Source organism: Filicampus tigris, chromosome 9, assembly GCF_054856515.1.
Source record: "Filicampus tigris isolate MCC_2025a chromosome 9, RoL_Ftig_1.0, whole genome shotgun sequence".
In the NCBI taxonomy this organism is placed as follows: Eukaryota; Metazoa; Chordata; class Actinopteri; order Syngnathiformes; family Syngnathidae; genus Filicampus; species Filicampus tigris.
The window spans coordinates 24,027,811-24,041,106 of record NC_141225.1 but is presented as its reverse complement, the minus strand read 5'-3'; the positions used below and the strand labels follow the sequence as shown (position 1 = coordinate 24,041,106).

Here is a 13,296-nt window from a genome sequence, read left to right as displayed (position 1 = left end):
TATCGTTTTATTGAATATTCAAAATGTCATTATACAAATGCGAGCTGGAAAATATTAAATGGCGTTCATTACATGTCTAAAATTGGTTTTTGACTCGTGCTTATTGGCTGCTAATGTACTTTTTGTTTTGTTCGTCATACTTTTCATTGTGTGGCTTACTAACACTTGTTCTCTTCTTATTCCATATTCTATAACCCTCTGCACTATTTGTACATCTTATCCAATACATTTTCTCCTTCCTTGTTTGTGAAGTTTTGCTTGGTTATACGTACACAGCCACTTTCTGTGAAGGGTGGGGGGAGGGGTTTGGTGGTGGGGGGGGTCAACGGCTACTTCTTTGCAACCATTAGAGTACAGGAAAAGCCTGTGCAATAACCTTAACTTGTCCTTTTCCCGTCTTTGTGTTTAATTGTCACCAGTGCGAGTGTGACGGCCAAACAAAGTGCATTTTCACGCTCTCCCAAGGGTTATTCTTTGCGAACGGTGCCGAGACCGCGGCACATGAAGGGCCAGTGGTGCCTCAAGCTGCGGCTACTTGTCTTTAATGGCTCGTCTACTTCTTGATGTGATGAATAATGACGAGACGTTTTAGTCCTGTCAACCGTGAGTGCTAAAGTCACAGCTTTGACCTCTGTTGCCTCTGCCAAGAAGTGCAGATGAGACGTGCTCTGGGAGAATGCTGATTTCATTCCGCGGTGACAGTACATCATCAGGGGCTCCAAGTGTCTTTGTAGAAGTAAAAATGCAACTTCTTCAGCGACAATGAAAAATAGTGGACTCCGAGCAAATTGATTTGCACGGACAACAATGACGTGAAGTGATTAGGATGGCCGATAATGGCCTCGCATTGAGAGCAAGGACTGTTTTTGTCCTCTTTCAAATTACGTCTCGCACAGGCACAATGAATCAGACTCTTGTGATTTTTTTTTTCTTCTTCAAACCTTTATTAGACTCCTACGATTCTTCGTGAGCAGCAGCTCTGCAAACGATATTGTGCATGCGTGTGGCTGCAGATGTGTCTGGTAGAGAGATGTCCTGTGCCTTCAGGGCAAGTGGGACACACGCGCACGCACGCACACAATGAATTCTAATGTGTAAGGTTTCTCCAACACACATCCACACACAAGGGCGATTTACTTCCTGTTCTCTTTCCACCTTGTCTCTGCTGAGCTGGTGGGATACATACAATATTGTACAAACAGCAATGACCTTTTCCACAGCCTCATGAAATCCGACCGGCGAGGTCAGACCAGCTCCCTGAATACCTAAATGCCCCCTCCGCTTGCCACTTAGGCTACCTTGGGGGAGCATGCAACATCGACCCCCACCCCCACCCCCTCAGTGAAGGCTTCTACCAAAATTTGCAGCGCATCCAAATCTTCTTTCTCCAGAATGTTTGTTGCCTTTTGACATTGAGCGATGCCATTACCACGACGATATTTGCCGACGGACAAAGCCATGAAGCGGTTGCGTCCACATAAACGGTTATAATGAACTTTGCTTCATGTTCTGTTCTTTCAATTGCTAGTGACACACACACGATACGACATGAAGGACATTCTCTAGGACAGTACAAAGACGCTAGCTTGAGCGTGATGAGGCGCTGAGGTGTGGCAGAGATGGGCCATTGGAAATATTCATTCTGCCTTTTAAAGCACACAGAATTCGAAATGTAGCAGGGTGAAATTCTTCAATTCTAACAGCAGAGCAAATCAACTTGTTGCATTTGGAAATGCTGGTGATACAATGCTGCCTTTGTCCTCTTTCCAGGGTTTGGTGATAGAACGAATTGGGCGAAAACCTCTGCTCATATTTGGCTTCTGCGCCATGGCCGTGTTCTTCAGTCTCCTCACTGTGTTCCTCAATTTTCAAGTAAGATTCCTTTCTGACTGACCTCCTCCCCGTGTAGTCTTGTGCCACTACTCTGTTCTGTGCCACATTGCGAATAGATAAGAAAACAGCCTCTGCAAAAGAGAAGTGCAAAGCTGGCGACGTATGCGCATCATATTTTCTATAAGTGTAAAGTGTAAATTAAAAAATATGTAGTTGTATACATTACTAAACCAGCATGAAAGTTGTTTTGCAGATGGATAGCTTAAAAACAATGAGGGATGTTTGATACCAGTATGAGTATTCACTTTTGAGTACTCATAGATACTGATACAAAGTTCCGATATCATTAGTACTCATGATACATAAAATTTAAATTAACACAGATAATTGTGAATAAAAACCTTTATCTGTCTTTCTGACACAAGGAAGACTTCAGATTTATTTAATAATTTGCCTTAAGTATCGGTGGCTGGTATTGGCATCCTTCATGAGTAACCAATGCTATAAAATAAACCTGGTGTCGGCCTGATACCGGTACCTGATATCATTACTCGCGCATCCATACAGAAAAGAATTATACAGTGAATGATGTTGGTCAACTTTCAATTTGTTCTGATTTCGACTCAATTAAAATGGACATAATGTGTTCCTGCATCAAATTGTTGCCATCATAAATGAACTAAGTAACAAGCAAATGTCTTGCAATGTGTAAATTGGCAAATGGGCTCACACACGTGCGACCTTTGTGGTATCCATTCCATTCTTTTATTCACGCCATCTTGAGTTAGCCACTTTGCGTTGCCCTGAGCAGCCCGGCGACAAGAGTCTTTGTTTTTGTTACCCCCTAAGTTCCAGTTGAATAAATTAGTAGGACCCTTAGAGCGCTGGACCCACCTTGTAAAGACATCCATCCGTCCCCTTTCAATACAACGAACCCTGTTCAGGGTTGTAGTTGGCTTGAGCCTCTCCAAGCTGACTTCGGGTGGAACGTGGACTACACCCTGGACCGTCAAATACATTTGCAGGAAACCATTCGCACTCACATTCATACCGTCACTAAGTGGGAGCTCAGCTCATTATGCCTGCATGAAAATTAGGCGAGTGAACAGCTACATTATCAGCGACTCCATAAAACAAAAGACGTGTAATAAAAGGATGAAGAAAGTATTACGACACATTTTATAGTCTACTATTTTATCCAGGGTTGACGTTTCCAATGTCTACGTACCCTTTAAATAGATTCATCCGCTGGGCCACTATAACTAACATCGAGGGCAAAGGTGCACACTTGCAACATTCTGAGCAGTGGTCAAATATATTCAAGCAGTAGCGGATATGATCAATGGAAAAGTAAAGGTTAAGATATACTTAAGGTATGTACGGTACTGTGCGGGCATAAGGCTTTTCAGTTTGCTGAATTCATATGGAGTAAGGTATGCTTCCAATGGCAGCACCTTCCCTGTCTCTTCCTAGGACAGCGTGTCATGGATGCCTTACCTCAGTTACGTCTGCATACTGGCAGTGATTGCTTCCTTCTGCTCCGGGCCAGGTATTACTTTTGTTTTACAATCCCGCCTCTTCTTTCTTTTAAATGTCTTGATTTAAAAAAAAAAACAATGCCGATTGTACAACAGCTTCCCCAATTATTTACTGAAATATGAGTTAACCAAGTCTGTGTTCATCCTTACTCAAACTGGAAAATGGAATGAGCTCCAGGCTCCGCACGCACGCACGCACGCACGCACGCATCAACACACTTGCATTTAGCACAGTTCCACTTGACATTGTACGGTTTTCAGGCATTTGATGTGTGCACTCCGTGGGGGTCGAGATTGCGTCTTATGTCATTTTCACAGCAGAGATTCATCACACATTACAACAGATGAAGCCCAAGCAGATGAAGTGCTTGTGATGTTAATATTCACACGCGGGACGATCCCCATTGTGCTTTTGAACAGATGACTGATGAGCCACAATCGCTACCCAGTGCTTCCAGCGCGCTAACGCTGGCCCAGATTCTGTGCCTGAAAGCAACCCGTAACACAAAGATAGGACAGGAAAGATCGGAACCTTTCTTTGATCCAAATTTAGTATTCCGCACTGCTCGGCATTTGCAGCTTGTTTGACATTAATCCTCACTGCTGAGATATGAAGTCTGTTTTTGTCATGCGTTAACACATAAGATTCTTTTCTCCCCCCCTGTGGATTAGGTATTTCGTAATTGCGTGTATATTAAGGCATTAAAGCAGAAATCATGTCAAAATAATATGTTTTATGTCTCTCCACCAGTCTAAATGCTGCGTTATGATGAATATTGCATGGAAGGAAGAGGAATTAGGCAGCTTTAATGAAACAATTAAGAATACTGCATATTTTCTGAAGTGATATTATCAGTGTGATTGTAGAAGTACATTTTTCCTGGAATTTTAGCGTATGACCTGACTTTGGAGATTCGGCAGCCACTAACTTCAATTTGCAGCCTCGCCCATGAACCTCAAAATGTAGCCTGCAGGAATGACAAAAGAAATGGCATGAGAAAGTTTGGAAGTGTGCTTTCTTCCTGCCAGTGTATTTACACGCCGCACCTTGATGAAGTGTGCGTCGTTGGGCTGTTAGTGTTCCCTCGGTGACTGTGGTTGTGGGTCCAGTTTGAGGAGACTAGTTAATTGGGTCCTCTCACCGCCGGGGGGCTCTAACTGGGACTTGTGCTATATGGCCCCTCGGAGCTAGTCATTCGTTCAGCTGTCTCTATGGTGACAGCTGAGCGAAAAAATAAATAAAAAATGGCTTGGAGGTCATGCTTCGAAGTTTTAGGGTATGGCTATAGCCATGATACAATTTATGTAGCCCCTTTAATGGCTGTAGTGTACACACGGGACAAATTCTGTGTTCTTTGTTTTTAACAGTGACAGATTTTATACTTTTGACATTCAAGTGTCTTTGATTTTCCAAGACATGCTGCGCGTCTTGATGCTCCTCCCTGCAGAGCACAGACGCTTGCTTGCTTGCTTGCTTGCTTGCTTGTGTCATTAAAGTGAAAATTCCCTTCACACCTTGTCAAACCAGTGCGAATGTTCGTTTTGTTTTGGTTTTTTTTTACTCTTGTGCCTGAGAATATGGATGTGTACGGTACCTTTTCACATTTGAACAGATATGGTACCGATTCCAGGTACCTGGGAATCGATACCGGTACTTCATGGTATTCTTAAAGAGCTTTTTTTCAAGAATATGTTCTATGCAGGCCCGCTAGTTGAAACATGGCATTCTGACTAATATTTGCGTGTGTGGAATATGAATTAAGCAGCAAAATCCACCCCTTTTTAGCCGATCTCAGGGGGCGGCCATTTTGTCACTTCTGTCGACTGAAAATGACATCCTAACTGCTCAGGGCTCAGGTAACGACAATCATGGGTCAGCTTCAGAACACAGGTGTGCTAAGATTGGACAAATCGGCCGGTAACAACAACAAAAAATACAGACTTTGGTCTAAGACCCTTTTCAACCAGGAGCACCGAGGAAGAAACAAACACGCCTTGAATTGTTCATTCTCAATACATGTCAGGGGCGTCCAAATTGAGCAGACTGCAAAGCTTTCCTCACACCTGCAGCACGATCTTCCTCCATATTGTCGCTATTTTTTGCTGCCTTTTAGCCACGTTTGTTTTGCTCATTTCATTCACTTTGAGTATTCTTTGCCTCTCGATATGCTCTCTCTCTCTCTCTCTCCACTCTTTCCAGCGTTGGCATGATCAAGTCTATGATCATTACATTTCTATTGTAGTGTTGCCCATTCTAGAGGTGATTGGGTGTCATCAACGTTTGTGCCAGCTCTCCAATGTTCTTGTCAAAATGTATGCAAATCAATTTAGAATTGTGAGTTCTCGGCTGGCCAAGTTCTCTTCCTCAGCCAAAGATCACGTTCATGCGATCCCACTAGTGATCATACACAGTTGGTCATAAACGGCCGCACGACACGTTTTCAGCATTCTTGGAAATAATTATTCGTCAGGGAAATCACAGGGACCTCAAACCTTTGTTTAATCAAAAGGTTTGCAGACTTGATCATGTTGTGTCGGGTAAAAAATGAACACAAATTCAAAACAAAGAAATGAGAGTGAGACAAAATAAACTGAGTCAAAAATGTACTGCCAAGGACAATTCGACTGAAATAGGCTGTTCATCAGCTGGTCAAAAGTTCAAGAACATACTCAACAAACATTATGTGTGTATGTCAGTGCAGGGTCTGCAAATATACGCTGCTATGTCAATGTATGCGAACACCTTGACCAGCCCACAGTTTTGATTTGCCATCATTTTCTTGGTTTTTTAAATCTTTTTTATCATTACCAGTTTTTATGCATGTAATATCAGATATATGCAGCAGTTATCGATGGCAGCCATGTGTTTAGTAGGGAGTTGACTTTCTTCTTTAAGCAGACCAAAGACTTAAAAGACGGTCTTAGCGTATGTGCAAAAGTAAATAAACCCCCAGCTGCATTGGTTAAGTCAAGCAGGCAAAATGCACAGGTTTAAACATCTGGGTGCTTATTTTAATCATTTCACTAGACCAATGAAACGAGAGTTCCTTGGGCAAGGATTTGGCCTGCGCTAATTAAATGAGAGCGGAAAGCAAGCAAACCCACGGTGGTTCCATGCAAATCAACAATGCCGAGAGCCAAGGAGCTTTCCCAGCGCAAGGAGGACTGGGTTATTGACAGCCCGTTCATCCTGGGCGGGCTATGAGACCATTTTCAAAGCGTTCCATCTCCTTACATCCACGGTGAGATAAATCGGGTACAAATAGAGGGCCTTCAACATGACAGCAACTCTGGCCAAAAGTTGACACATTTCAAAATATCAGCCAGAAGCTGCAGAAAAAGACGATTACATCGACGGGAAAAAAAATGGGCTTCCAAATATGCTTTGTATTTTTTTCAGTTTCCCGTCTTATCATTTATCGCCTGCAAAATGAGCGTCCGTCATAGGCGGAGCGGTCCGTCACATATGACCAGCTCTGGTCAAATCATGCACAGCTTGTCAGTCTGAGTCTTCACACAGTCTGTCAGGCAATAGTGAACTAGTTTTATCCCACATATCCGCACATCAATGAATATCTCTGTAAATCTAAATCTTTTTATTTTCCCCAACAGTGATAGGGGATTTATTTAATATGCTTATTATTCCAAGATGTCGGGCAGCTTAACAGTCATAGCTTTGGTATCACAAATACTGGGTAAACATGAATAGAAATTTATTCATGAAATTCTTGCATCAGTAACTGTTTTCAAAGGGAAGATAAACCAGTCATATGAAGTAATCCCAGATGTCACGAATGGCTGTTTAACTGAGGTGGATGCGGCCGGAAAAAAAGGCCTAACATAAAAGCTCTTCCCAGCTGAATATCCACAGAGAGAATAATTTGGTCATGATTACTTATTAACCTTTGGTAGCTTTAAGACAATGTATGCATTCACGAGTTAGGGACAGGGACTTGGCCGGCCCACGAATAGCAAAAATAAGCGTATAACTCCATTGAAATGCATTGGGGGGCGATTAAAGCTCCCAAAATATCTTCAAAAACACGGATAAATGTTCCACTATGCGCAATCCACAAGAAATGGGGCGTGGCTCCCCCCCAATATCCAACTCTCACCCCCCAATATATAATATAAAAATATATAAATGGGTGTAGCTGGGACAAAAAATGTTTTATGGTCATGTGACTTTGCCATATTATGTAACATTAATTACAATCCTAGCAATAAAAATAACGATAACCGTTACTAAACATAAACATTGCATTTTAGAAATATACACTGACGTTTCCCGTGGGAATGTTAACGTAAAGCGAAGCTTGAAGATGCAAAACTTCAAAACAACTTTGATTGGAATCACCTTGACGACCGCGTTATGACTTTTAAGAACAACACGGAGGAAATATTCATTGATTGAAATGTCTGCTGAGCGAACCTCAGCCAAGGTGAACGTTAATGATGTGCTCTGGCCATTATTGCAAGATTTAATTTCAAGGACTGCATAAATGAAGGGGCACGTGAGAGAAACAAACAGCGGGTGTGCCAAATAGCAGAACTGAATAACTCCCAAATGTCCCTCGACTGTTTAAACAACAGTAAATGGCTTTCCCTGAGAGTCAACGCTCTGAATCCTTGCCAGGTTTGTCCGAAAATAGTTCTATATCTGATCCAGATTGCATATTGGTCAAGATGGAAATTCCCATTTCCAAACATTTTCAAATGTCAGATCTAACCAGGCCATTTTCTAATTTGTTGTTCTCCTGCGGAATCTAAATTCCCAAGTGGAGGAGCAGTTTAATCTCAATTCTAAATTCAATTCTAAAACTCACAAAGTAATAGTCAAAAAATCCCCAGGTTTTATTCATGCGCGTGAACATTATAAAAAGAAACACTCATTAGTACAGTTTACCCATCAAATGTCGTCCATAGCTCCTCTGCCATTTCCTTTTTCAAACACTTTGAGAGATTAATTGCGATCTTGTCTTGCACCCAGAGAATTTACAGGCGTTAATAGTGAAGGTCACCCCGGAGGTGCCACTTTCATTCCAATTCGAGAGGGACTGCAGGCTGCGCTCTCCACAAACACTCTCCGAAATACTGAGCCAGACATCCTTAGGCTTATTGTCGCAGGATTTTTAAGGGAGACCTTTGGGCGCATTTAACACCCTTGTGGTTATTTGCTACCTGCAGCTTCAAGGTTGTTGGTTTTTATTCAACAGTCCAAACGTCCATCAGCAGGTTCACCAACCGCGTTTTCCTGTTTCCACTGACCGCTCTGCAATATTGTTTCTAATCAGCCCCCATCTTATCAAGTGCTGTCAAGGCTTTCGCCAGCATCGAGCCTCTTGAAATACTTTGTGGCTTTCCACCCCACGGCTGCTGTCAATTTGGAGTCCGAATTGTGCGGCTTTCCCTTTTAAACCGTTTGGTCCTCGGACTATTATTCCAGCAAGGTGTTTTTTTGTTCAATGCACCCGAAATCCTTGGCAAAATCGCGACAAGTGCAAAACTGAGCAGACAAATGCATCGGACTCAGGAAAGAACGTGCCATCATCCTTGCAGTATCACGAAAATATTATCGAAACCAGGGTTGAGGAATTAGACCGTACAGACCGTGGAACACAAAAGACCTCATAATGTGAGATTCAACATGCGCTCGTTTTCGATATTTTGCCAATCATTTAAGCACACAGACAATTTGAAAACAACCCCTCAATGTACCACGCCAGCCATCTTCCATGCTTTATTCCCCGCTAGATATTTTTCCTTCCGTCCTCCCCAATTATCTTTAGCAGACCCTAACCCGACTCGGGAATACATTGTTGCCTTGGAGCTCTCTGAAAGAAGCATTCTGGCACAGTCTCTGACATTCTTCTCCATATTCCACTTGAGTGTCCACGAGGCCCTGAAATGATGGACACAGGTGGAGAATCGGGCTCATGCATGTCATATTGCCCGGAGCATTAACCTGCTCTGTCGTCCTTGGAGTCAGACTTGCTTGCCGAATGAGAGCCATTCGATTTTCTTTTGTTTTTTTCTCACTTTTTGTTCTGAAGACAATTCACTGTTTTCTCAACAGCTCGGATCAAGGGTCGAACTTGCTACCTCCAATTTAAACGCAGACTTTCAAGTATGGGGGTTGGGGTTTAGAACTTGAGCTTTTGGGGGGGTCTCTACAAATGTAGGTGCAAGTGTATATGCACAAATGGGCATCCACACATACTCATGTACTCACAATAATGATCAAAAATGGCTTAACGAGTTAGAACGCAGATATCGATCAACATACAACATTTATTTCAATAAATCTCTGCAAGTGTTTACATCTTCAAATGATCACTTCCACAAGATTCTTGGAAATCACCATATCCCATCATGCGTGAGCTACTTTTAGAAGAGAGCAGCGGGCTCCTCGTGTGGTCCTCGGGGGTGACGTATGGAGTTAACCCAAGTGATATCAAGCTTTAGTCACAGCCCCGGTGCTCAGAATTTCCAAGTCTGTCCTTATATGAAATTAAGAATACAACTGTGGTGTCTTTTTTTTATATAAAAGAAAAACAAAAACAGAACTTTCTCCTACGCTCATTTTCGCTCAAAGTAAAATAATGACTCTTGGCGACCCTCACATTGTCTTTATATGAGCTCAGGTGTGCTTCTTGGGGGTTGGCTCCCATATAACCCCAAATGAGCTCTGCTAAGCACAAATGTATTGCTTTGCTATTGCTTTTCTAAGACTTTGGTTAGCTAGTCAAACTTGTTAGTTAGAAGTTTTCATTTTTCAAATCTAACGAGGAGTTTTTACATCCAAACGCAGCCTTGTGTGCATGATTTGATTGCATATTGCAGTTCCGATTGTTTTATCATTCACCATAAGGCAGTACTGAAGGAATTTAGATTTTACACCTCGAGTGTGACCCGTTCACAATTCGAAACAAATGAAACAGACAATTTCAGGAAGCAATGATTTAGTAGCACATGGTTGGAATGCTGATGCTGGATTACGGGAAGTGAGATTTGACACTATTAAATGCAAAGGTTTCTACCGGACTCAGAGTTGTGTTAATCTCTCTGGGGTCGATCGTTATTTACAGCCTGAGGCACCTGATGACTAACAATGGGGAGCTGCATGGGAAAGTTGAAACCGGGTAAAGTTCTCCTTATCGCAATAGGATAGTGTGTCATCATAAATAATACATCAAAGGCAAAATGTGGTCTGGAGCGATATGAGGTTAGCAGATAATTAGCTGCCATCAAATATTTTGTGACACCCAACAACCACCGTTGAGAAAATGAGGTTTAGTCTGGATTGTTCTGATAGTAAATACTAGCAACAGGCGCACTTATTGCGCAGTTGAGATAAAGACGAAAGTTGTGGACGCCAGACTTAACCGCTGTTGAAAATGTTGCTAATTATTTTGTTGGCAAAGTATGGTGAGACAAGTCGTCATCCATTACGGTAACTGCTAATCCCGTGGTGGATTAGACCGCTGTTCTTTGCTTCTACCTTAATGGGAACAATTTGGGGGAAAAGCCTTTCTTGATTGACAGCTCATCAGTCAGGATCTTCCTGGCCGGTCATTGTGAGTCTGCTGGGATAGACTTTAGCCTACAAGTGATCTCGAACAAAACACATGCTATAGATGGATGATTTCTGTGCATTTTTATCAAGAAATGCAGTGCAAGAAACCATTTTTCACGTGCATTCTTACTCTACTCTTAACGTTGCCTCCAGCACCATTTTTTTCAGGCTTATTTAATAAAGATAGACAGATACAACCGGATCCAGATAAGACACAATTTATGGTAGCGCCGTGGAAGCAGTGAATAATAATGCTTCTTTTTTGTAAGTGCAGCTGTATATAACCTGCGAGAGTTTAAAAGTATATTTTGTTGACCTGGCTGAGCAATACACTGTTGAAAAATGTAAAGCACGCGCCAGACCATCTGTCATAGCCGAGCAGCACCGGTGAAGGCGGTTGGCTCACGTTCGCAGCTTGCTCTTGCAGCGGGAGTGCACGGTTCCGATAAAACAATTACTGAAGGGTGCGCATTCATTACATCCCCAGCAGAGGTAAACATTTTTAACGGAGGGAGCAGAAACAAGTTTTAGACCATATGTTCACTTTTGCGCGTCTCATTTGAAGAGCTCTTCGGAAGTGGTGTATTTTGCAGAAGTTCGTAAAAGAACGGACGGACACTGTCCGGACTTTCTAGAGTTTCAGCTTGCTGACTCTTTCACTGAACCCCAAATGTAGTTTTTAGTACAAACTTGCTCCCACTCAATTAGTTCTGGCTGGGTCCAAATGGACACTTGGCAAAACTTGAAGTTCCCCCATTCTCATTGACAATTGCGCCATTTCCCCCTCGGAGTCTGGGTGCCATCTTTGACATCACCCAATCAAACCAAGCTCACACAAATATCATCACATGCTTGACATATTTCCATTCCCGCAATATTGAATCACTTTCGTTCATGCCTCATTGCCTGTTCCACTGCCTTGCTTGTTGGCTGCCTGGCAACTTCTTGGATCAAATATTGCAATTGCTCTCTCCAATCAACTGGTTCAGAACGGAGTTCCTCAGGTCATTACAAGAATCCATCACTCCAGTTTTGCAACCGTGCTGCTCTTCCTCAGTCATCATCTTCACTCCAGCACATCACGGTGGGGAGCAGAGTATTCTGTCGCTCCGCTTTCCTTCCATGCAACAAAGCCAACCTCCAAACGAATTTCTTTAAGATTTTATTCTCGCCCTAGTCTTGTTTTTGCATTGACTTTACCTTGGTCTTGCTGTTGTACGGTTTCTCTGCGTGTTCCGAAGGGTGCTTTCAATTCAAACGTACGATGATGATGTGTCTATTATTGTCGTTATTATGGCCTTCGCCTTCGCCTTCAAGAGTTGAAGTCAGGCAACTTGCCTTGAAAAAGTCTGGCGTCCAACAGAAAACTGGAAGCAAGTCAAGTTTGCCCGTGAGTCACTCGGGGGACTGAAAGAACCGGATGATCAAAAATAATCAGGAGAAACATGTCCGCTACTTCGTTTAGCAAATTCTGCAGCACATTTAAATGGATCCCCAGTGGTCTGTGTTTGTTTTGTTCATGGGATGAAGATCATTTATCCTTGTTTACATTCACCAGCCGTTAACCAAAGTGCAGCAGAACAGAATGAACGAGTCACTTTTCCTTTTACGGCATGCGGTCTTAAAGCACTAGCTGAATTGTAGCCCAGCTGATAACCGATGACGCTCTTCTCCTTTTTGATAGGAGGCATCCCATTTATCCTGACCGGTGAACTGTTTGAGCAAGCCTACAGGCCAGCCGCGTTCATGATTGCAGGCACTGTGAACTGGCTCGCCAACTTTGCTGTGGGTCTCTTGTTTCCTTTTATACAGGTAAGTCCATTCTTGGTAAAGAATCGCACTTATTTTAGTGTAGGTGCTGATTCATGGAAATGTCCCTTGATATTTTAGACCTATAAATAACATAATGTGCTTTGGTGTTTCGATTAAGTGAATTAGTTAACGTGACACAGCTAGTTTACAGTAAGTTTGCCCCTTCAAATTTGCCATAGTCCGAATATCAAATTTATAGCTGAAAAACGTATTTATCAAGGGTCAGCTTTAATGCATGTTTTTATTTATTTATGTATTTATTCAAACCATAATAATTGTCCCCCCAAGTTGAAGGTTATGAAGATGATACTTGAGATGAATGTGTGTTGTTCATGCGAAGCTATGTTGTGGTAAAACATTCTCGAGAAATCCATTTTTCAATCAAAGCTACGTCTATAGTTCATCTTAAAAGGCAACGAACGAGGCAGCGTGCGTAAAAGCCATAACCATATTCAAACCACAAAAACGTTGAATGTTTTTCAACATTTACCTTTACTTGCATACCAGTGAGTTAGGGTGCTGAAAAGAATGAGTTCA

General features: G+C 42.4%; 1 protein-coding gene across 5 annotated transcripts in view; it reads left to right on the top strand.

The window, feature by feature from the left end:
• Positions 1 to 13,296, top strand: part of slc2a9l2 (solute carrier family 2 member 9, like 2) — a 45,393-nt gene that overhangs the window by 23,474 nt on the left and 8,623 nt on the right. For all 5 annotated transcript variants that reach the window (XM_086041256.1, XM_086041253.1, XM_086041252.1 and 2 more), the window contains 3 exons: positions 1,771 to 1,872; positions 3,307 to 3,382; positions 12,632 to 12,759. In XM_086041256.1, coding sequence (XP_085897382.1) covers positions 1,771 to 1,872; positions 3,307 to 3,382; positions 12,632 to 12,759 — 306 coding nt within the window. The remainder of the gene's footprint in view (positions 1 to 1,770; positions 1,873 to 3,306; positions 3,383 to 12,631; positions 12,760 to 13,296) is intronic.